The 24,340-nt window shown below is 54.6% G+C and overlaps 2 protein-coding genes across 2 annotated transcripts in view; one reads left to right on the top strand and one right to left on the bottom strand.

The window, feature by feature from the left end:
- Nucleotides 1-1,610, top strand: part of XRN2 (5'-3' exoribonuclease 2) — a 39,110-nt gene extending 37,500 nt beyond the window's left edge. The window contains exon 30 of the mRNA XM_071547581.1: nt 831-1,610. Within this exon, the coding sequence (XP_071403682.1) occupies nt 831-893 (63 nt within the window). The 3' untranslated portion in view covers nt 894-1,610. The remainder of the gene's footprint in view (nt 1-830) is intronic.
- Nucleotides 1,611-4,173: 2,563 nt separating this feature from the next.
- NKX2-4 (NK2 homeobox 4) lies at nt 4,174-5,290 on the bottom strand. Its single transcript, XM_071548116.1, has 2 exons — nt 4,924-5,290; nt 4,174-4,820 (listed from the first exon to the last, which is right to left on the bottom strand). Exons 1-2 carry the CDS (start codon nt 5,288-5,290, stop codon nt 4,174-4,176), a joined length of 1,014 nt encoding a protein of 337 aa, XP_071404217.1.
- Nucleotides 5,291-24,340: the final 19,050 nt, after the last annotated feature.

The raw sequence follows: 24,340 nt of genomic DNA, 5'->3' as shown, positions 1-24,340 counted from the left end.
TTTGGTCTCCAGCTCTGTGGTTTCCGTGGATATCTTGGCTGCCACAGGCCGAGGGAAAGGTGAATTTCTCTTTTAAAAAAAGGAAAGGCAGCCCCTCTTTCCCTCCCCTCCAAAAACACAAACAAATAGAACCTGTCGCTGGTGTTGGTGCACCGTATTTAATTTGCTCTCTGGTCTCTGTGATGTATCAGGTTTGGAAATCATTTCAAATGCTTCCCAGGGACTCTGTGAAATTTTCCGACGGATTTTTTCACTGGGTAGTTGATGTACCAAATGCCAGTATTTAAGTACAAAAATACAACTCATTTGGTATAATTTCCAAGGTGGGATTTAGGTCTCTTTGATCTATTATTAAAGTTCGAATGAGTGCTGGGAAGCACTGCTTCTGTAACAAAGATAGTTCAATTTTTTCCTTAAAATGCTTTAGTACACAGAGGTATAAAGGGAAAAGTGGAGCTGTATTTGTGTGCCCTGAGCAGGAGCATCACCTGTCTCTGCCTGGGGCTCTGAAGGCAGAGCACACCGAGGTGTCACAGCGGGGACTCCGCATGCCCTCGGCGCCGGTTCTGGGTGGGTTCCTTCCCTTCCGAGCCTGTGCAGCCCCTGCTGTGCTCAGGGGCTCAGTCCCAGCCCCTGGTTTTGGGAGCTGCCACTGAGGGGCTGCCCAGCCCTGCCCGTGGTGAGGGTGCTCAGCCCTGCCCTGGTCCCTCTGTGTGTGGAGGATGTGGGGGATTCATTGTTCCAGTTCCGAGTGGCGCCTCGAGCTCGCCCAACTTGTTTGCTTGTGCTGTTAATCCAAAAAATAAATGCTTGCTTTTGTTTGTTTGCAGGCATACGGCCCTGGGAGGCCCTACCCACTCCCCCCTCCTGCAGGAAGGTACAGCTGGAATTAGCTCCTGTCCTCTGGTTTTTTTTTCTTTAAATATAGGAAACGTCCAGGATTTTTGCTTTTGTTCTTTTTAATATTCGTGGGGGGGAAATGACATTGATGAAATTGTTAAGCGCCATCCCTGTAGTTTTTAAGCTCTGATAATACTTGTTTTAAATGTGCACATTTCTTATGGACCTGATGATGATGATGGTGAATTTTTCGGGAGGGGGCTGTGGGAAATAGTGGATGGCAGAGCAGCTTGGCTGCTTTGCCTGCAAGCAGCTGGATGAGCTGGGAGTGCTGTGTTGTCTTCCTTGTGTGTCCAAGCTGGGCCAAGCAATGCCTATCACTCTGAACTCCACACACGAGAGCCTGAAAACAGACCTGGAGTTTTAAAGGATGCCCAGAAATGGGATTTTATGAACTCCCAGCGGGCAGCCGGCAGTGCTGGAAGACACATCCTTGTTGGATCCTTCCCTCAGTGTCTCTCAGAGAAGAGATTTTTATGGACTTTGAAGTAAAACATTTCCACTTTTACAACACATGCCTGTTTCTGACCTGGTTATTGGGACGTAACCAAGCAGGGGAGGTGGATTTGTCTGTTTGATACCTAATTTAATATAGCTGTGAAGGGCAGAGATTCCATTCATTTTTAGCACTCTTTCTAGGGATTTTCTGTGTGTGTACCAAATCAGTAAATATTTTTATTTGATTTATAAAGTGGCTTTTGAAATTCTGAGCAGTGGTGTGTGGTTAATTTCCAACCCCCTCCAGGCTCTGTGTCATTTACCCACCTGCACACATTTATATTGAATTCTTAGAAAATATTTCCACCCCACCTCTATCTTAGCATTTGAAATCTTTGTTTAAGACAAAAAAAAAATATGAGGAGAGCACCCGTTTCAGCTTTTCCTTTGGACTTTTCCCTTAAATAAAAGTGCTGTGTAAATTCCCAGCCCCGCTCTCACCCCGACGCACGGAGCAGGGCACGGTGCTCCCTCCTGCCAGGGCCCAGCTCTTAATCACCAGCAACCAGGGAGCAGCCCAGACAGACCTGGGTAACCTTGGGAGGAAGAAATCATCAAACTGGATTCATTATTTTCAAGTGATTGAGGGTGGAGCAGAATCCTTCATTGTAATCCAGCGTTCCTGGAGCTGGGAACACCGTCAGCCTTCCCCACGGCCTCCTACCTTGGATGGGAAAAATTTGGGCTCCAGAAAAGGCATTTTACTTTTTGAGCAGGACAAAACCAGCCGTGAGGGTGAGTTTTCATGGGACTGGAGTGGAGGAAGGACTGGGATGGGTTGGACTCGTGCTCGTGGCTTTGTCCCTCTCTCCCATCTTGGGGCATGAAAACAAGTCGAACATTTTGAGGGTCTGCCATGGGAAGGGCTCGTTCTTACAGGTTTCCACTTGCCCAGCTCTTCACCCCTTTGCAGTTTGATCCCGAGGGGAGCCTGCCTTGGCCCTGGGAGCTGTGCTGCCTTCCTGGGCCCTCGGAGCGTTCCTGGAGCAACTCCCTCGCCTGGGGGCTTTGGTTCCTGGGCTCTGTGGCACAGGGTGGGATGCAGGGCCTGACCATAAGCATCCCCCCTTGTCGGGCTCTGCTTTGGCTGCCTCTGCACCCCAGCAGCTGGTGGGTTTGGGGGTCACCCTGGAACAGCATCCCGTGGAGATCCTGAAGCTGCTCTACCTATCGATTTTTTTTTTCCAAGCTGGAACTGAGCCTGGTGTATCCCCTTGGATTTATCAGAGTTGGAGGGGGATATCACCCACCCTACTGGGCTCAGACCACCCCAAATGGGAGCCAGTGGAGAGAAACAATCCCTAATGCAAAGAGGGAGAGCCTTAGTGGTCCCCATGTGGCAGCTGCTGTGAGGGGTCCCTGCCGTTTCCCACGCAGGAGGACAGAGGGGGCTGCCCCACTTCCCCTCCCGGCTGCCGCATGGGCCTTGGAAAAGGGTCTGTGAGCTGGTCCATGGTCTTGGAGAGGTTGAAATTCCCATTTTCCAGCCCAGAATCGTTCCTTGCTGGCACAGCCGGGAGTGGCACAGACTCCTGACACTGCCCAGGGCGGGGGAGCCCCTGCCCGGGATGGGATCCAGCGGGTTCCCGGAGGATGAGGAAGCAGGGGCGGGGAGGCACGGAATTAAATTCTTGGCGGCTGAGAGGGAGGCAGAAAAAAGCCGCTTTGGGGGGTTGTCCATCTGTCCGTACACTGAGAACGAAGCAGCCGACCCGTGAGAACAAGGCTTCCTTTTATTGTTAAAAATAAAATAAAATCAAAAATAAAAGAAAGAGAAATTGGCGGAAACTGCCGAGAAGTGTTTCGCGATGTGCGGGATTTCCTCGGGAAGAGGCGCGGGGATAAACCCCGCTGTTTCTGTGCCGCGGCGCATCCTCCTGCCCGGCGGAGCCCGATCCCGATCCCGATCCCCGCCCGCGCTCCCGACGGGACGCGGGGCCAGCCCCGGGAATTCCGGGGCTCTGCGGCACCTCCGCACGTCCGGGAGCTCGTCGGACGCTGAGCGAAGGGCCGAGGGTTGTGGCGGCTCCACGGGACGCGCGCCCCGTCCACGCGCGGACATTCATTTACTGAGCGATATTTAATAACAATAACGAGAAAAACGGGTTTTCCCCTTAAATCTGAGAACCGGCGCTCCAGGACTCTTCTGCCACGGCTCCCGCCGCCGCCGCCGCCTCTCGAGTTGCGACTCAATTTACCTCCGATCGGGATAAGAACGGAGTCGCCCTTCGGGGCACCCCCGTGAAATTAAATGTGCCAAGAGAAGTTGCACTTCAGAAGGTTTATTGTGGCGTTCAGCGGGGCTGTGGCGGGACACGTCGCGGCTCCAGGTGCCCGGGGGCTGCCACAGGACAGCGGGGCCGGCCCGGGGGCGGAGGCCGCGCTCCCCCCGCTCCCTCCGCCCCGTCAGGGACAGCGGCCGGGCGGGATGCGGCGGCACCGAGCGGGGCGGAACACGGGGCCACGGCCACGCGTGCACACACCCCTCCCGCACACAACTGCACTCGCACGCCCCACGCACACTCACACACACGCGGGTCACGCCCGCAGCCCACGCGTGGACGCGCACTCGGCCCCGCCGCGGGGCTGCCGTCGGCGCCGTTTATCCAAAAACCGGAGAGGCTTTAAAAAAACAGAACGAAGGACGGGAAGGGGCCGGAGGGAGGGGAGCGCGGTGGCCTACGGGCGTCCGTCGGGGTCCCCGCAGGCACCGGGCCGGAGGGGCCGGTCTCGCAGGACCGAGGGGTCGCGGCGGGGACACACGGGACACACCGATTACCACGTCCTGCCGTAGAGCAGGTTGGGGCTGACCATGCCGCCGTTGTAGTCGACGCCGGCCGAGTCCAGGGGGGCAAGGGTGGCCACGGGGCCGTGCAACGCCGGCGGGCTGGGCGACAGCTCCTCCAGGTCGGCCGCCTGCCCCAGCGAGCCGGGGTGCGGGTGCGCGGCGGGTGCGGGCGCGGGGGGCGCGGGGGGCGCGGGCGCGGCCTGCCCGGGGCCCGGGGTGCCGCTGCCCGGCGGCGGGCAGGGTTTGCCGTCCTTCACCAGCACCGGCACGGCCACGCGGCGCGGAGAGGGCTGCTGGCAGAGGCCGCCGCCGTCCGGGTGCAACTGCTGGGCGGCCGCCTTGTCCTTGGCCTGGCGCTTCATCTTGTAGCGGTGGTTCTGGAACCAGATCTTCACCTGTGTCGGGGTGAGGTGGATCAGGCTGGCCAGATGCTCCCGCTCCGGCGCCGACAGGTATTTCTGCTGCTTGAAGCGTCGCTCCAGCTCGTAGACCTGCGCCTGGGAGAAGAGCACCCTCCTCTTCCTCCGCGGGGCCGCGTGGAGCGGCACGATGGCCTTGGCGCCCTCGGCGATGCCGCTCAGGCCGCCCATCCCGGCTACGTTCATCCCCGCCGACGGGCCCATGAACCTGGAGACTGAGCGGGACAGGCGGCTCAGAACCGGCGGCCGCCCCGTCGGGGCCGCGGCTTCCCCCGCCCGCCCCCGCCGCCCCCCCGCGCCGCCCCGGCCCGCACTTACTGCTGGAGTAGCGGGGGTCTCCGCCGGCCCCGTACCAGCCGCCGCCCGCCGCCGGGCCGCCCCGCATCCCCTCGGGGTAGGCGGGCAGCTCACCCACGTTGCCCAGCCCGCCGTTGCAGTAGCCCCCGACGGCACCGTGCGAGAACTGCGAGACGCCGTGGGGCATGTGATAGGCGGACGCCCCCGCGGGGACGTGCTGCGGGACGGCGGCGGCCGCGGGGGGCACCGGCGCCTGCCGGTAGGGCCCGAGGGGCGCGCCCAGACCGCCCGCCCCGTCCATGCCGCCGAACTTCTTGTAGCTCTCCTCCATCGGGCTGAGGATGTCGGTGACCGAGAAGGGCGTCGTGTGCTTGGGGCTCAGCGACATGGCGCGGCGGGGCGGGACGCGACGGGGCGGGCCTGGCCGGGCCGGGCGCTGCCGCCGGCACCGGCGAGCCGTCCGCGGCGGCCACCAGCCCCGGGCGCCGGTAGCTCGCCGGTTCTTTTAGCCCGGAGCCGGGTTTACGCCAGACGCGGGGGGGCGGAGCGGCGACGGGCGGCCCCGGCCCCTCCCCGCCTCCCGCCGCCCCCCGAACCGGCCCCCTCCTCCCGGCCATTGTCCTGCGCCCGCCCGACGGCTCTTAAGCCCGGCCGCCCCGGGGCAGCGCCGGAGCGGCTCCGAGCGGCCCCACCGCCCTCACCCGTAAGTACCTGCCCGTCCCCCGTTCCCTCGTCCCCCCCGCCCCGCGGTGCGCGGCGCCCCCCGGGCAAACCGTCCCGGGGCAGCGCGACGGCTGCGGCCCCGGCCCCGACGGCGCGAACCGGGACACCCGCTGCCCTCTCCCGGGCCGGTGCCCCGGGGGTGCGCGGCTCCTTCCTGGCCCCAGCCCCTCGGAAGTTCTGCCGCGGGGTGTGGAGCCGGCGGGGGCCCCCGCAGCGCCGGGACCCCTTAAGGATTAATGCTTCGTTTGCCGTTGTGTTTTGGGGTTTTATTCGGTCGTTGTTCGTTTGTTCGTTGGTTTGCGACAACGAAACGCTCCTCCGGGGCAGCCCGAGCCGGAGGGCGGGGGCCGGGCCGGGTGTGGGACGCGGCTGCGGGGGCTCCTGCGGCCGGACCCGCGCCCGTCGGGAGGCGGGGGCTCCTGCCCGGCCCCGCCGCTCCCGACGGGCAGGGGAGGCTCAGAGGGAGTCTCTGGCGGGCTGAGGGGACGGGGCGCAACCAGAGCCAAGGCCAAACTTTCCCCTGGCTCCGCGGGCACCGCCGCGACGGGGCGGCCGGAGCCCCACTAGTCGCTGCGCTGTGCGGGCCGTGTGCGCGCTCCCACCCGCGGCCGGACCGCGCGCGGGGACCGCAGGGCTGCGCTTCCCTGAAAAACAGCTAAAACTCGGTGTGTGCCACGAGCAGCACCCGCACCTCCCTCCCGGGTGGGCAGCCCCTCCCCGGCTGCTTCTGGGGTTTGCCCCCCTCGGCTACGCACCTTGTCCCCCTCCAAGGGGGCTGAGCTCCGTTTTTGGAACCAGGGATATCCCGCTCCTCTGGACCCGACCCTTCCCTTTCCCTCTCAAACTCGATCCTTTTTCTGGTCCCTTTGGAGTAAAGCACCTGCAGGACTGTGGCGGTTATACAAAATAAAAGATAGAAGATCAGGGCGAGGACAGTTCCTCCTCTTAGAGTTTGTGCTGCCCCCTCAGCCCCTGAGATCCCGGTGAGGGGCAGGAGTTGAAGTCCCAGATCTCCGTGTGCTGCTGTCTGAATTGAATCCCCTGCTTCTGCCAGTTTTATGCAGTTGCAATTTCCCCACAGTTTGGCCAGAATTCCTGGCACCTGCACCCTTTCCCCCGTGTCTCTTTCTTCCTTCCCTGATTAAAAAAAAAATTAAAAAAAAAAAAAAGAAAAAAGAAAAAAAGAAAAAAAAGTGTCTCCCTCTACATTGCTGTGGGAGCAGCACAGGGGTTACTGCCATCCCTGCCCCGGAGGTGACCCACTGATGGGACCTCCCTGCCCCTCAGGGCACCCAGGGAAGGGGACAGAGCCCTGGCTGCAGTCCCAGGGGTTGGAGCCCACAGTGCCCACCAGTCTGGGCACTTCTGTCACCAACTGTGCTCTGAGCTGCTGAGCACTGTCTGAGCCCAGCTCTTACTTCACTGGTCTTCCTCAGAAGGCTGACAGTTGTATTCATATTTTATTTCATTTTTTTCCTCCGGAGTTTTTCATCCCTTTTAGAACAGGTTCCCTCCTTTCTGGGACCCACATTCCAGAAAGGAACTGCTGAAATCTCCATCCTCCCTATACAGACGTGCCCTTCTGTTGTCAGGGCAGGTGGCATCACCCCACAGAGGGGGTCAGGCCAGAACCCCCCTGGCCTGGCAGGAGGAGAGAGGGGACCCCACTCAGCCCTGCCGGGAGAAAGTCCTGGGGTCAGCCCGCAGCTTGGCAAAGCAGGGACCCTGAAGCACCCCCAGCCCTGTGCAGGGGAGAGCCCTGGGAGTTTGATCTGGATGGATGGATGGATGGATGGATGGATGGATGGATGGATGGATGGATGGGTGGATGGATGGAGACTGGCCAAAGAGGCAGAGTGTAGTGTCCCTGCTTCTCTCTGGAAAGGGAGAGGCTGTTCCTGGTGTAGGGATGATTCCCTGCAAGCCACTGCGGCAGGGAGGAAGTTCAGGATCTCACCGTGGCCTCAGCGCTGCTTTGGTGACAAATCAGACAGAAATTAAGGCTGAGTGGGACTGGCCCCGTTTACATCAGACTGGCCCCGTAACCTGGGATTTTGGGATCTGACAGAGGAGAGGTGGTTCATAAGGACACAACACCAGTATCTGTGGCCTCTGCTTGTGCTCCAAGCCTGGAACTGGGGAGTGAAATGCAACGAGCCTGCCCCAGGAGAGCAGCCCGGGAAGGGGGAGCCCGTGGGAAAAGGACCCTGGACACGACGGCCAAACTCCTGTTAATGGAGCTGGAATGAGGAGCCATGTCCCCGGTGACGGGGCTGGGAAGGGCTCCCGAGGGCTGTGGCAGGTGCCTGGGGCACAGTCCCATGGGGACACCCCTCGCCCGTCCTGGGGACAGACGCCACCCGTCCCCTCACAGAGCCCAGGGGGAGCACAGCCCAGGGAGGGCTGGCAGGAATGCAGGCAACAAAATCCCTCCCAGCCGTTTTGCACCGAAACCCTCAGAATTTCCCCCCCCATTGGTAACAGTGTTTTGGATAAAAAGCATCACAGCGCAGTGAAGGCTTTCACCACTTCCCAAACTTCCCTGGGATGGAGCTTTTTGGCAGGGTCGGGGTCGACCACTTGGTCCCCGGTGAAGCGAATGACTGAGACGGTTTTTTCTTTTGCTGTTTGACTGTGGCAGAAACCCAAAGAACTCGTTCCAGTTCAACTTCAGGGACTGGGTTTTCTGAGGGAAAGATGTTTCATTTCCTTAGAGTGTGTGTGAAGAAAATCCCAGTGATGTGGCAAATGTCTCACAAGAAAAGCCCAACCTTAAAATCCTCCTCACTTACAGAATGTGTGTTTTTCTAACCTGGAGGTTCCACACAAAACTGGACCATATCCCTCCATATCCTGGGAAGATCGAACGGCACATTCCAAGCTAAGTAGGTTAAAAGCAGATTAAAAAAAAATACATAGGAAATGCAGCAGGGCTGTCAGCAACAGGAAAGAAACTACCAAGAAGATAAACTACCGGGTTTTAATTTTTGTGAGTGATTTTCCCCGCTCCCTGATTACCCCATTCCTCAGAAGGTCGCCCGGATTCCAGACGGCCGAGTGCAGATGTTATTTCCGAGCTGGACTTGTCTCTCTGATAATAATGACCCGTTTGGGCCGTGCGGGGCTCATTTCCACACATAAGTTGTTCTTTGCGATTTGAGCCCGTGCCTGTCACAGCGGAAACATTGACCCCGGCGAGGCACAATTGACACCGAGATGGAGGCTGATTTTTGGTGGGCCGTTTCGCAATAATCCAGTATAAATGCTAATTTCTCTGCACGGCAGCTCACCTAAAAGTGGCAGTTTCTTCTAAATAATCAGCACCAGCCTCTCCTGGCACTGTGCTCGCAGTTTGCCTTCATTCAGCTCTTACCGATAATTTGCGGAGATTAAAAGGGTCTTGGAGACGGAGGTTTAAGGAATTGCTTTCTAAAGACGTCGCGAGATTGCAAAAGGAACCCGGGGTTTCCAACACACTCTAAAACCATTTCCACGCCAACCCCAGAATGAGGAGTTTGAAGTGTCACCGAATGGGAAGGGACATTAACGTGGCACGGGGACAGCTCCGCTCGGTCCGCGGCGCCGGCCGGGCCTCCTGCTGGGCTGTCCCTGCTTTTCCAGGGAATCCAAGCGCTCCACAGGCAGCTGGGTCAGGGATTGCTGGCCCGAGTGTTTGCTCCGGGGCTCGGGTGCTTGTGGCAGGAATGCCCGGCAGGAATGCCCGGCAGTGCCAGCGCAGGGCACGGCCACATCAGGAGAACTTGTTGCAGATTGGGGTGAGTTTTATCGCTGCCTCTCCTGTCCCGCTCTGCCTCTCCTGTCCCACTCTGCCTCTCCTGTCCCGCTCTGCCTCTCCTGCTCAAGTGTGGTGTGCTGGCACGGAGCATTAAAGAGCCAGAGGCTGCCTTTGTCTGCCCAAGAAGTTCATTTTCTGCCACAGGGTTGATCCACACAAAACCCCAGACAGGCATGTGGGTTTTCTTGGGAAAGGTGATGCAAAAAAAGATGAAACCACCTCCATTTGGTTTGGATTTAGATACAGTGTGAGGAAGTCACAAAGTAGAGAGACATCCTGAAGGATAATCTCCATGCTCTTTAAAGTCAGAATAATATTCCATATACAATTAGAAGTAACCCCAGTGACTCAAGCCCTGGCTCTGGGAAGCTGAGCAGAGCAGGGTGGCATCAGAGCAGGAGAAAAGCCTTCTCTGGAGGAAAACCCCTCTGCTTTGGTAAATCTGGGAAGCAGAAGTGTGTCTGATTGGTACAGGACCTGGCAGGGGCTGGGGAGTGGGAAATGTGTTGCTTCCCAGTGATGTGGAAAGCCAGGGAAGAAGGTCCATGGGGCTTTGCCCATCAGGGGATGCTGATGTTAAATAGGCTGCTGGGATTTAAGGGTATTTATCCCCCTGCCAATGGCCTGTGAAGGGAGAGGTCACTTTGCCTGGTCTGGTGGAGGGAAGAGGAGCTGAGGAGCAGCTCCTGCTTGTCCCTGGGGGGAGGAGGAGTGGGCATTCCCACGGGCAGTGGGGTGTGGGAGGTGAGGCCACCTCCCCAGCAGCAGCAGAGGCTGGATCCTTTGGGGAGATGAGGGTATTCCCAGGGGTATTGCTGAGTGCCCAAAGCAGAACTCCCATGGCACATTCAGGCCATGCTCCCTGTCCCTGGTCCAGAAGGAGCCAGAGCACAAACACAGCAGAGCTTTCCTGTTGGGACAGACCTGTGGGAGCTGTGCTGGGACAGCCAGTGCTGCTGCTGGATCATCTTGAGGCAGGACCTGGCAAAGGGCCCCTGAGCTTTTGTTTTATTTTGGGGGGAGGATGTTGGCACCTCAGGCAGCTTTTCCACCTTGGCTGGCTGTGGATTCTGTGTGGAGGTGCCTGGGACTGCTGGCACTGGGCAGGTACCAGCAGAAATGCTCCTCTCCCTGCAATGGGAGAACTGGGATATGCAGAATGAAGACACAAATATCACCAAGAAATCAGGAGGGGATAATGGAGCTCCCAGAGAGGCAGTTTGTAAAGACACCGACTCCTCTTGGCCCTGCTGGGGCCTCTCAGCAGCTCCAGGTGCCAAAGTACCCTGTGCAGGGCAGGGAAACACCACACAGATGTCCTTTAAATCTGATTTATGTACCCAGTGAGGTTGTTGTGAAACATTCTGTGGCTCTTGATTTGTGGGACAGCCTGGTATGGAAGTGATCTGAAACCTGGAGAGCTGAGTGGGGAGTGGCTGGAGCTGGAAATAACAGGGCAGAATCACAGGATTCAGAATCACAAACTTGAGTTGGAAGGGACCCACAGGGCAGGGCAGGGCTGAGCCAGGAGGAGGTGGCTACACTGGATTCATGAAGGATGTGAACCCGAAGATGAGATGATGGTGGGAGGTGTGCCCCAGGTTCCCTCTGCAGAAACCCCCATGACTGTAGCCACCTTCACCTGGATCCAAAGCTGCTGCCCAGGGAAATTCCCTGTGGGGTGTGGAAGGGTGAAGCAGGATGAGTGCCCTGCTGGTGCCTTCCCAGCTTTGCGATAGGCTGATGCATCCCGAAGAGTGTTTCCAGCAGAGCCCTGCAGTGTGTGGTGTCCCCAGCACTGATGAACAGAACTCAACCATTATTTGGGGGGCTCTCACCTGCAGGAGTCAGGTCTCTGGGGGAAAAATCCTGGAAATGTCACGTTGTTGAAGTGCTGAAATCCACCAGGCCTGGAAAAACAGCAGAGCTGAAGGAAAGAGAAGTTTTGTACTTGAACAAAGCCCCCAGACAGATGTTTAAGAGGTGCTGGCCTCTTCCAGATGGTGTTAATGAACGATTTCATATGGTTAAAAAAGAGGAAACTTAAGTTAAGGACCTTCTCCTCTGGGCTGTGTGTTTTCTCATCCTCAAGGCCGTCCTTTTTTCATAGCCTGTGTTCCTGCTCTGCCTCATTGTTCCCTTCCCGAGCTGACCCAGCAGTGTCACAGCTTTCCCGAGCTGTTTGTCACCATGGAGTTGTTGTCTGCAAAGCAATGGTGGCATTTAAATAAAACAAACCACGCTCAGAAGGCAGCACAGCCTTCCCTCCTGGCAGAGCCGAGTGGGTGGCACCGGTGGCACCACCGCCCAGAGTGGCCCCACGTGGACACCTGGCAGAGTGGCTTTGCTTCTCTCTTTGCTCTTTCCCCTTGAAATTCCCCCACAGGTGGATGGGGAAGGCAGTGGAGCTGAGGGAGCTGAGTGTGTCCAGAGACACAGATGCCTGGAAGTTCCCACTCTTATTTTCCTGGAGGAGTCTGCCCAGCTCTGCAGCCCTTGGGCTGTTCAGGGGACAGCCATGCCTGAGCCCTGGGGTTATTTATTTTAGGGTAGGAACAGTGCCTGAGCTGTTCCATCGTGCTGGGCAGCCCATGAGGGCAGGGTGCAGGTGTCCCATGCAGGGCTGTCCCATGCAGGGCTCCAGGTATGGGGGATACACTCCCCAGTGCCCACAGGCACTGGGCACCTCTGCTCAGGGCCAAGGGTAGGGCTGAGAGTCTTCTCAGGGGGTTTCTTGGGTTTTGGCACTTGCCAAGAGCCAATCTTTTCAATTTATGTCTTGATTTGTGCTGCAGATCTGGTGCTGGGTTTGCCTCGGGTCTGACCCCTCTCTGTCTGCCTCGATCCACGTGGTATCTGGTAACTCCTCGTGCTGCTGAGCTCCCTTTCCATCTCTGCCATGGAATTGCTGCCCATGGGAGGTGTGTGGCAGCTCCAGGTGTATGTGCCAAAGGTGTCCCTGCCCTCACAGTGACCCCCTGCAGGGCAGAAGCTGTGGGACAGGAGCTGGGGTCTGGCTGGGGGCCACCGGTGCTGTTGTGCTCACGAAAAAAAACAGAAATAAAATGTCCTGATGAATGGATGGAGAGGTGGGATGGATGTTGCCGCCCTGCACAACCGGCAGCCCGAGCCCTGGGACCCCTTGGGCACACCCTGGGGTGGGACAGGGACCCCAAGCAGTGGCAATCAGTGCCTGGGTGGGTTATCTCTGCCCAGCTCCAGGGGGAGATGGCCAACAGCACAAAGATGGGGCACAGCAGATTATTCTTCCTCCCTCTGTGGTTCCAGCTGAGCCTCCTGCATTTTGGGGCTCTGTGGTGTGGTCACAGAATCATTGATGTTGGAAAAGCCCTCCCAGCCCCTGGAGCCCACCCTGTGCCCGATGCCCACCTTGGCAAAGCCCTGTCAGCCCATGGAGCCCACCCTGTGCCAAATGCCCACCTTGGCAAAGCCCTGTCAGCCCATGGAGCCCACCCTGTGCCCAATGCCCACCTTGGCAAAGCCCTGTCAGCCCATGGAGCCCACCCTGTGCCAAATGCCCACCTTGGCAAAGCCCTGTCAGCCCATGGAGCCCACCCTGTGCCCAATGCCCACCTTGGCAAAGCCCTGTCAGCCCATGGAGCCCACCCTGTGCCCGATGCCCACCTTGGCAAAGCCCTCCCAGCCCATGGAGCCCACCCTGTGCCCGATGCCCACCTTGGCAAAGCCCTCCCAGCCCAAGGAGCCCACCCTGTGCCCGATGCCCACCTTGGCAAAGCCCTCCCAACCCATGGAGCCCACCCTGTGTCCGATGCCCACCTTGGCAAAGCCCTCCCAGCCCATGGAGCCCACCCTGTGCCCAATGCCCACCATGGAAAAGCCCTCCCAGCCCACCCTGTGCCCGATGCCCACCTTGGCAAAGCCCTCCCAACCCATGGAGCCCACCCTGTGCCTGATGCCCACCTTGGCAAAGCCCTGTCAGCCCATGGAGCCCACCCTGTGCCCAATGCCCACCATGGAAAAGCCCTCCCAGCCCACCCTGTGCCCGATGCCCACCTTGGCAAAGCCCTGTCAGCCCATGGAGCCCATCCTGTGCCCAATGCCCACCATGGAAAAGCCCTCCCAGCCCACCCTGTGCCCGATGCCCACCTTGGCAAAGCCCTCCCAACCCGCCCTGTGCCTCATGCCCACCTTGTCCCCCAGCCCAGAGCTCTGAGTGCCACGACCAGTCCTGCCTTGGGCACCTGCAGGGCTGGGCACTCCAAACATCCCTGGCAGTCCCTTCCAGTGTCTGCCCACACTTTCCAGGCAGAAATTCCTGCTGCTGTCCAGGCTGAGCCTGCCCGGGTCCCTGGCACTGGGAATGCCCTCTGGGCAGGCTCACCCAGCCTGTGCTGGTGTGGAGGTCCTGCTGCTTGAATATTTATAGCACCTTTGCTGTGTTCATTCTAGCATTAAACTGCTAATTAATTATGACATTTGTGCTACTTCATTTTTCCCTGTGAATCCGCAGAACCTGGCAGGCAGTTAATTAGCTCTCTCTATGCAAAGGATACTAAGGAAAAATAATTGCTTGAGGAATCATCAGGGCGTTCTTTCAGAAAGGTCTTACCTACGAGCTGACTTCGAGCTTGCTGGATTTGCACTCTGAAAGATGCCTCTGTCAAAGGCCAATCCTTTGCAAGAGAGATTTGAAGGAAAAGGTTATCTCAGAGATGTGGCTCGGTGGGTGTTATTTAGTGCTTGTAAGTCCAAGGGAAATCAATTATCTAAACAACTCCCGTTCTGGAATGGATTTCTTTATTCTTCTCTAAATATGTACTCATCTTTGTGTGTGTATTGATGTGTGCAGGCAGCAAACTGAGCCCAGGGGAGCAGCTCTGGCCTCCCCTGGGCCTCTCTCAGCTACTCCTGGGGAGGGTGAGGGGCTTCCCCAGCCTGTTGTGTGTTTAAAAATGGGATTTATATTTGAAAGGGAGCTGGGGGGGAATGGAAGCTCCCAGTTTTATACACCCAACTTCTCTTCCCAAAGGTATCTGGATTTCAGGGGCACACGAGCCTGAGAGACTTGGTGGCATCACTGAAAGTGCTTTGGGGTGATGCTGATGGTGCCTCCTGCCTGTGGGGTTGCTTGGTCTTCAGTTCTTGCTGTTTTTGGGGAGATCTGCACCCAAAAACACCCCCCAGAGGGTTTGGCAGCACATCTACCCAGAGCAGGAGCTTTTCCCATCTTCGCTGCTGTTCAGACCTGATGATGTTTCAGGTCCCTTCCAACCCAAAGCATTCCATGATTCTAACATAGATTTCAGCCCCCCACTGTCACTCCAGGCATTGTTCTTCCCATTTTCTGGCTTCTCTAACAAGAACAGGTCTGTGACCACCGCGGGCTCCTTGGGATGAGGAGCAGGTTTTTATTTTGGGACAACAAAGGCGACAGTGAAAACAGAATAATGAAAATGATATTTGTGCCTAGAGGGATAAACAGGCATTTTCTTAACCAGATTGGAACCTCCAGCAGGTCTCTTGCCCTCCGCTCCCCCTGTGAGAAACTTGTTTTATTAGCAGATAGTTCCATGTTGAGGTTGCCACAGGAGCATTACAGTAATGGAGTTGACATCTATATAATGGAGTTGACATTTTATTCAAAAGGGAAAAGAAAAAGCCTTCACAAACAGGATTCCCCTCCCTCCCCCTTCCTTTATTTCTGTATTTTGCTGTCATTGATCGCACCGAGCCACAAACTTTGAACAGGCGCCCGAGCCGGCAATTTAATAAAATTTCATACAACAGGAGGTGCTTCAGGGATGGTGGTGGGATAATCAGCCTGCTGCAAACTTGAACTTTGCTGAGAAATCAAGGCAATGGCTTTGTTCAGCAACAAATCACAACAATTTGAATCGGTTCTTGGCAGCAGGCTCGTGTTAACTGTTACCCTCTGGATTCCAGCCTGTGTTCAGTGCTTTCAGCACCGAGTTTGGGAGTGGGATCATCCCCTGGCCAGGGTTCCTTTCTAAACTAGCTCATGCACAGACTTTGCTGGGGCTGCTGCTCTGTGTTGGGCTGGCATTGAATTGGGCTGGGTTGGAAGGGAAGTCGTTCCTGTGCCAGATTCATTACAGCAGGTTTAGGACAAGAGGGACAAACAAGCCCATCTGGGTTTGTGAAGATGAAAGGAGATGCCAGAGCAAGATGCCAACTGGATTGGGGGAAAAAAGTCAGGAATGGAAGCACCAAAGCCTCCTCAGTCTATTAAGCATCTATAGCCAGTCCTCAGTGTGGAAAATGAGCCATTTGGGGTTTGTAGCTCTGAGTTGGGTGACCAGGAAATGGAAATGACCTGCAGTTCTCCTTTCTGTTTGCATTGTCCTGGTTGTCACTTGTTCTGGGTTTAGCAAAAGAATCATTTAGAAAAAACATGAGCTCTCAGCTCCCAAAATGCTTTTGGAAAGCAATATCTTTTTAATTAACTAAAGTTAAAAGTCCCTTGATGGCATCCGCTCTTCCCTCTGGTCTGTAATTTAAGTCACACATCTCTTATTTTCCTTCTGATAACTCAGTTGCTGCAGCCCATTGACATTTGTGTTTCTGATGTAATAATCAAATGCTAAAACACAGAGATTACATTTGGATCAACACATTTGGTTCTTAAACCCTGACTGTAATTATCTTTTCTCATCTGCAACGAATGGAAATATTATTCTATTAACCATTAAGCATCTCTATTGTCTGAACACCAATCTGTGGCACCACTCATGGTCCCATTTGCTGCCTCCATCATCTTTAACCTCATGTGTTTTCCCACAGCTGGAAACCTTCTGGGGAGTTGTGGGTGATCCTGCAGGCTGAGGAGCCACAGCCCATGAGGTGCACGGCTCTTCCCACGGGTGGGAATTGGCTCAAGTGTAATGAAGTGCTGGTGACGTGATGTGGCTCCTCAAGACTTCATGTCCGACACACAGAGACCTGTTGAAAGTGTCTAGAGGAGACTTCAGACAGAGTCAGCATCAGAAATCATCACTATGGAATCCAGAAGGCTTTGTGTGGAAAGGGACCTTGGAGCTCACGTCATTCCAATCCCTGCCACGGACAGAGGGACCTTCCACCAGACCAGGTTACTCCAAGCCCCATCCAGCCATCCAGGGATGGATGCTTGTTTAAAATCATCATTCAATTCCCTTGGTTTCACCTGGGAAAGGGCCTTGAAGGAAAGCATCTTGCTGCAGCCAGAGCTGGGGAGTGCTGTCTGGCTCCCAGGGCTCCTGGCTTTCCACAAGGAACAGGGATGTGTTCAGGGATGTGCCCAGGGATGTGACCAGGGATGTGACCAGGGATGTGCTCAGGGATGTGCTCAGGGATGTGCCCAGGGATGTGCTCAGGGATGTGTTCAGGGATGTGCTCAGGGATGTGCTCAGGGATGTGACCAGGGACGTGACCAGGGATGTGACCAGGGATGTGCTCAGGGATGTGCCCAGGGATGTGCTCAGGGATGTGTTCAGGGATGTGCTCAGGGATGTGCTCAGGGATGTGACCAGGGATGTGCTCAGGGATGTGCTCAGGGTTGTGACCAGGGATGTGCCCAGGGATGTGCTCAGGGATGTGCTCAGGGATGTGACCAGGGATGTGCTCAGGGATGTGCTCAGGGATGTGCTCAGGGATGTACTCAGGATGTGTTCAGGGATGTGCTCAGGGATGTGCCCAGGGATGTACTCAGGATGTGCTCAGGGATGTGCTCAGGGATGTGCCCAGTGCTCAGGGATGTGCCCAGGGATGTACTCAGGATGTGCTCAGGGATGTACTCAGGATGTGCTCAGGGATGTGCTCAGAGATGTACTCAGGATGTGCTCAGGGATGTACTCAGGATGTGCTCAGGGATGTGCTCAGGGATGTGCTCAGGGATGTGACCAGGGATGTGACCAGGGATGTGCCCAGGGATGTGCCCAGTGCTCAAGGATGTGCCCAGGGATGTACTCAGGATGTGCTCAGGGATGTACTCAGGATGTGCTCAGGGATGTGCTCAGGGATGTACTCAGGATGTGCTCAGGGATGTACTCAGGATGTGCTCAGGGATGTACTCAGGATGTGACCAGGGATGTGCTCAGGGATGTGCTCAGGGATGTGCTCAGGGATGTGACCAGGGATGTGCTCAGGGATGTGCTCAGGGATGTGCCCAGTGCCCAGGGATGTGTCCAGGGATGTGCTCAGGGATGTGACCAGAGATGTGCTCAGGGATGTGCTCAGGGATGTGACCAGGGATGTGCTCAGGGATGTGCTCAGGGATGTGCTCAGGGATGTGCTCAGGGATGTGACCAGGGATGTGCTCAGGGATGTGCTCAGGGATGTGCCCAGTGCCCAGGGATGTGTCCAGGGATGTGCTCAGGGATGTGACCAGAGATGTGCTCAGGGATGTGCTCAGGGATGTGACCAGGGATGTGCTCAGGGATGTGCTCAGGGATGTGCCCAGGGATGTGACCAGGGATGTGCCCAGGGATGTACTCAGGATGTGCTCTGGGATGTGCCCAGGGATGTGACCAGGGATGTGCTCAGGGATGTGCTCAGGGATGTGCTCAAGGCCCTGAGCATCCTTCGGAATTCATTCAATGTCAGGAGATTGGGTGAGTTGATATAAAAGTCAATAACGGCGCGTGCCTGAAGTGGAACTTAAGCTCAGGGCTGAAAACACTTTGAAAAGCACTGGCCACAATTAAGCACTTAATCAGGAGAGAGCTGCAATTTTCTGAGGCTCTGAGCACAGAAATCACGAAGTACAGATCCAGAGATATGAAGGAAAATGTCTCTTCGGCAATTAAGACTCATTCTGCTCAGAGGCTGGAAATGGTATCACTGAATGACTTTTGTTGCACAGTTTATACACTGAATTATCAGAAACGTAAAGCATTGTGCCTAAAATGCCACTTGAGGAGTAAAACTGCTTCTCTTGTGCAACTGTTACTCTGTGAATTGGCTCCTGCTTTCCCTTCTTTAAAATAACAGTGGAAATTGTCTCTTTCTCCTCCCCCAGGAAATGAGGTGCTGGATGAAAGACCCAGGCAAGCATTCCAAGGATAAGAGGCTTTCCAGGCAGATCTCTGGAAAATGTGCCCCACAGCCGAGGTACAGAGCACCTGAGGAAGGTGCTGGTCCCACAGGACATACTGGGGTACCTGCCCTGCTGATTCTGGGAGTCTGGGGCTGGTTCATTCTCTCTGCTTCACCCAGCAGGTGGATGTGGGTTGGTGTGGGTTGGTGTGGTTGGTGTGGGTTGGTGTGGGTGGTGTGGGTTGGTGTGGGTTGGTGTGGGTTGCTGTGGGTTGCTGTGGGTTGCTGTGGTTGGTGTGGGTTGGTGTGGGTGGTGTGGGTTGGTGTGGGTTGCTGTGGGTTGCTGTGGGTTGCTGTGGGTTGCTGTGGTTGGTGTGGGTTGGTGTGGGTGGTGTGGGTTGGTGTGGGTTGCTGTGGTTGGTGTGGGTTGGTGTGGGTTGGTGTGGGTTGCTGTGGTTGGTGTGGGTGGGTGTGGGTGGGTGTGGGTTGGTGTGGGTTGGTGTGGGTTGCTGTGGTTGGTGTGGGTGGGTGTGGGTTGGTGTGGGTTGCTGTAGTTGGTGTGGGTGGGCGTGGGTTGGTGTAGGTGGGTGTGGGTTGGTGTGGTTGGTGTGGTTGGTGTGGGTTGGTGTGGGTTGCTGTGGTTGGTGTGGTTGGTGTGGGTGGGTGTGGGTTGCTGTGGGTTGCTGTGGTTGGTGTGGTTGGTGTGGGTGGGTGTGGGTTGCTGTGGGTTGCTGTGGTTGGTGTGGGTGTGGGTTGGTGTGGTTGCTGTGGGTTGCTGTGGTTGGTGTGGGTGTGGGTTGGTGTGGGTGGTGTGGGTTGGTGTGGGTTGGTGTGGGTTAGTTCAGGTTGATGTTCTCCCCGCCCCAGTTGTTCCCTGCCAGGGGAGCTGTTCCATGCCTGAACTGTCAGTCCCAGCCCTGTGTCTGTCTCTGCTCTCACCCTCTGCAGCCCCAGAGTGTTCGCAGCAGATCTGTGGGAAGCCCTTGGTGCTGAGCCTGCTGCTCTCTCTGCCTGTTGCACACTCCATTACAGACAATGTTGTCAAGGTTTCTTGCTGATATTTTATTTTTTATTAAATCTGTGACTTGTCAGAACTCCTTGTTACTTCTCCAAATGCCAATAAACATGAAGCCAATCTCCACCAGTGGGGCTTATCTTCCTTAGAGAACCTGATTCAGTGTCTCCTGAAGTCAGAGTGAGTCTTTCCTCTGCTTCCAGTGGATTTCAAGTCAAGCTCTTCTTTAGGCTGAGCTGGCAGGTGCTGGCTCTGAATGGGCTCTAAGTGTTGTACACTGAGCACGATGGGATCCTGGTTCATCTCAAGTTCCACGAGAGCTCTCCTAACAGTGCTGGTGAAGTCATCCCACATAAATTCAGATGAAACCCTTGTATCACACCACATTGTATCTTGGTTTGAAGGGACATGGACAAAACCAGGATTACTGTGACTGCAATTACCTCTGAGAGCTGTGTGGGTTTGTGTGGGTGGTTTGGGAGGTGGGAGAGGGCTGGAGGGGTCTGCTTTGTTTCTTAAAGACTGATAATATTGATCAGCAGTGTGGCAAACCACAGAGCTGAAACATTTTTAGTCCCTCCACTCTGGTGTTCGTTCCCAAAGGTCCATAAAGAAGCACTAACACAGCCAGTGGAGGAGTTAAGGGTGGCTTTTATCCTCTGCTGACTAACACACTGCAGCCAGATGGAATGGAATAAATCTCTCCTCACACACAACCAAGCCAAAACAAATATTATGCAATGATTAAGTGGCAACCCAAACAGAAGCAGGCGTCCTGTGGGCTGAAACAGGAAGTCTTGGGTTACAAAACTCAAGATATGTGAATTTAATTTGATTATATATTTGATGACTATCTGGAGTGGCCCATGAATAATTGATGAAAAGTAGAAAAACTGCTGTTTGCCTTTAAAATCAAGCTGAAGAAAGTAGAAGCTGAGTGTTTAGGAGCGTAATTACTGTTTGCATGGGTCACATGGGTGGTCCCCACTGTGCCTGGAGGTGACCACCAGCAAATGTGGAATTCTCCCTTTCTGGCTGCATTAGTGGTTTTGCATCAAGTGAGGAGGAGAAACAGCAAAGTCCTTCAGCTCCTCTGTGGCTAAGCTGGAGCAGGAACCTTCTGGAACCCAGGTAGGTGCTGTTTTCTGCCTTTAAGTGATGCAGAGTGTGAGCAGAGTCTGCCACTGGGACTAAACTTTGGGTTGGAAAAAACCTCCAAGGTCATCAAGTGGCACCCCTTGGCTTTGCAGCTCCAGGTGACTCCCCAGAAGATGCAACAACCTGAACTTGATTGTTGGTGCCACTGAAACCCAGGTCCTTGCCACTCCTTTCCAACGGGCAGAGGACAGGGGTGGGTTGGATTTTAGGAGGAAATCCTTGGCTGTGGGAGCAGTGAGGCATTGGCAGAGATGGTCCAGGTGCTCCAATCCTCACTCACCAAGGAAGGGGCTAATGCAAAGGTTTGCCTGACAGGGACTCCTTGTTATTGTATGGAGATAAATGTAAAAGAGATAAGATGGGTAAACATTCCCCAAGTAAAATAATGATAAAACTTTGCTTTGCCTGAGCACTGGAAGGAGCACAATAACCAAAGGCACGAGGGAAGGGAGAAAGCTTTAAGTACTTCAGGAATTTGTCATTAATTATATGGAGTGTTCCAGAAGTGTGACCTGTGCAGGTGTGTGGAGAAGGGAATGTGTTTGCTCTTGGCTGAAGGGAGTGTCAGACTCCATGGGCTCTGATGGGGACTCCAACATCCACGTGCTGCAGATCTGCCCCCAGCTGCCTCCAAGGGACATGGGACAGAGTGGGGAACAAAAGCCTGTCTTTAGAATACTTTGAAGTTCTTAACCCAGATGCAAAGCACAGATAGAAACGAAACAGCAGCCTGAGGATCTTAGTTAAAAACCAAAGGGAATGGACTAGTTGTGGGAAACAGCCTCACCTTGTTCACTGACAGGTTTAACTTTGGTTCCAGCCAGAGGTTAACAGTGATTACTCTTGGGTTCCTATTTAAATACTTCCACAATGGTATAATAGCCAATTGGAAAGTCTGGACTAATTTAGGCTGTTTTTATGACAGTGGTAAAAAAAATTATATGTTAGGCCAGATGGCTCAAAACATGTCACTGAGTTGATTTACTCCTTTACAGATGCTGGGTTATCCAGGGAAAAAAAAACCCAAATATTTTCAAAGTTTTCCAAGGCAAACGGGTCCTTTAATGAGGTTAAGTCGTGCCCCTGGACCTCAATGGGATTGGGATAAACTGGAGGTGGGCCCACACACACCAGTGTAGATGCAGCTTGGTGTTCACATGCAATTTCCCAGAGCTGATGGCAGTGGGTGTCCCCACCACCCCCTCAGCCTGTCTAGGGGGCTGAGGATGCAGTTTGGTGGGAGATGCTGGGGGTTGGATCCTGGCAGGCTGGAGCACATGGTGTGAAAGGGGGAGGGAGCTGGGAGAGTGTCCCCTCGGTCTGGGCTCATCTCTGGACTCACCAGTGATTCCTTTCCCTTCCTCACTGTCAGTGTGGTGGTCGTGGCTCTGATGAGCAGCCACTGCCTCTCTCCATCGGGGAGATTCTGAATTCCACAGGGATTTAAGTGGTGTGTGCTGAGTTCTGCAGACACCTCAGCAAAGGTGATGCCTCATTCCACCTCTGGGGCAGAGCAAGGCTGGCTCAGAAGTCACTTGTTCAGTGTAAAATGGTCCCCAGGGATCACCCCATGAGCTGTGCCTTCCACCTGGCTCTGTTCTTAGGGCTGCTGTGGGGTTTGGAGAATATACCTGGGGAAAGGACCTCAACGGTCACCTCTCTGCAGCTTTCTCTGAAGGCACATCTGTCAGGCTGATTCCTACCATGTTCCCTGAATTAATCACATCTCTGCTCCTGTGTAGGCTGTGCCAGGAAAGCTGCAGCACCCACCGGACTTCCTGAGACTCTGAAGTGACTGTGGAAGTGTAAAGGGGAGGAGGAGGCAAAAGCAAACCCATCAGCCACGTGTGCCTTGAGCTTCTTGATGCACCAGAGCCCTGCCTGGGGAGGGGCTGCACCAAACAGGGCTGGGGACTGGTTTTACCCTGTGAGATGTGCGGCCAAGTCACTCTTTGTGCTGTGTCTGCAAAAAGAGACTGGACATGAAGATATGAAGGATTTAAGGCCATTTTTATCAAAAGTTTATTGAGGCTGAATCACTTGGTCTGATCTTGGATAAAGAATCACGTGTGTTTTTGTCTTTCTCAGGAGTTGGTGGTTCTCAGGCTTTTGTGGGACCACTTTAAACTGAAGAGGAGGGAAATAATGTCTGAATAAGAAAACAACTTCACAACTGGAGCAGTTTTCCAGGGATTTTTTTAAGACTCTTGGACAACTGGAGATGAACTTTTTTTCCTTCAGACACCTCTTTCCTTCAAGACATTTGGAATACATCCCACAGGCTGTGGGGAGAGAACTACTCCATCCCCGCACATCAGAAGGCACAATCACTTTCCAGAACTGTTTTTTTTTCTCTGAAATAGTTGAGACTGTTCAGCCAGATCCAAGCTGAGGCAGTGACAGCATGATTTGACACAATTTATTCTGAGCAGCTTTGCTTGCAGTTTTTATCTCCCAGATAACTTTCTCCCTGAAATGGTGCTAAATCCCATGAAATGCAGCAGATCCCCAGACAGGATCAAGGGACTCTGTTTGTTTAAGTGCATCTGTAACAATTCAAGACAGGTTTGTCTTGGGTTTTTCCAACAGACCTTGCATGTTTTCTGTTGAGAGTATGGACACTATTCCTAGCAGTTAAATCCCAAATATGTAAGTGGAACTTGGGACCATCACATGCACCCCACTCAAACTGCTCAAAGCTCTGTATGAACCAATAAAATATGTTAAGACAGAGTTTGATTTTTGTGGCTGTGAGACTTGTGGAGCCTGTGGGAGGGAAGGATGCTGCATCCAAACTACAACCCTCTCTGCAGGCTTAAATTCATTTTTTTCCCAACTAAATGTTTGTCCTTTGCACCTGGAGCATCTCAGGTGCTCTGAGTCTGCTGGTCATTCAAGTATGGGGAGGGAGGGGGGCAGAGTGATGACCTGTGCCAGCCATGGGAGGGAGGGAGAGAGGAAGGACTTGCTGCCTCAAAGGGCTGTGGGGGAGCTGAAGTTGTGGGTCTCTGCTCTGAACCCCTCTGGGCCAGCTGGAGTGGGCAGCACGAGGAATCCTTTGAGCCAGGGAGGTGGGAACTGGGTGGCCTTTAAAGTCCCTTCCAACCCAAACCAGTCTGTGAGTTCATGATTCTCTGACTCTCTATGTAAATATCATTAATTAATGATACTGTGGAAAAGGCAATAAATTCACCGTCATTGGGTGGTGAATGAAAGTCTTGTTGTTTACAGAATTAAACACAACATCTAGTGGTGCTTCTCTTGGTGAGAGATAAGCACAAAGCCTGCGAGGAAAATCACAACTTTCTGGGGCTAGAAATGGTTTCTTTTTCTTTTCTTTTTTTTTTCCTCCTGGGAAAAAATTGGGGATCCCCATTCTGGGAGCCAAAATTGAATTTGGAAGGTGCTTGTTGTGCTACACCCAGAGAACAGCAGTTCCTCACCTCTGTCCCATGGGCTGTTTTTTATATAAAATGTGAGTATTAACAATCTTTTAAAGCTTTTTTTTTTTGGTAACAAGATGATTGCAGAGGGAGGAAAAGCTCAGCTGAGCGTCGCTGGGGCTCTCACACATCATTGGGCTGGGCTGGTGTGGGGGACCTGCCAAAGGCACAGCAAGGGCAGCCCGAGGTGACCTTTGGGTTTCCCTGAAGCACTTTGGAGCTGGGGCATTCCAAAAAAGGGCTGTCCTGAGGCACCTGCCTGCTGTGCTCAAGTGCCTTGTTCCCTCT

The sequence above is a fragment of the Pithys albifrons genome, chromosome 2, assembly GCF_047495875.1.
Source record: "Pithys albifrons albifrons isolate INPA30051 chromosome 2, PitAlb_v1, whole genome shotgun sequence".
NCBI lineage: Eukaryota > Metazoa > Chordata > Aves > Passeriformes > Thamnophilidae > Pithys > Pithys albifrons.
The sequence above is the reverse complement of the archived record's forward strand: the minus strand, read 5'-3'. Positions and strand labels throughout refer to the sequence as shown.

Bases quoted from the DNA above. Each gene is read 5' to 3' on its own strand.
- NKX2-4 (XM_071548116.1), bottom strand. From the start codon at position 5,290: ATGTCGCTGAGCCCCAAGCACACGACGCCCTTCTCGGTCACCGACATC. The intron at 4,821-4,923 runs GTAAGTGCGGGC...TGTCCCGCTCAG, and splicing joins AGACCCCCGCTACTCCAGCA to TCTCCAGGTTCATGGGCCCG.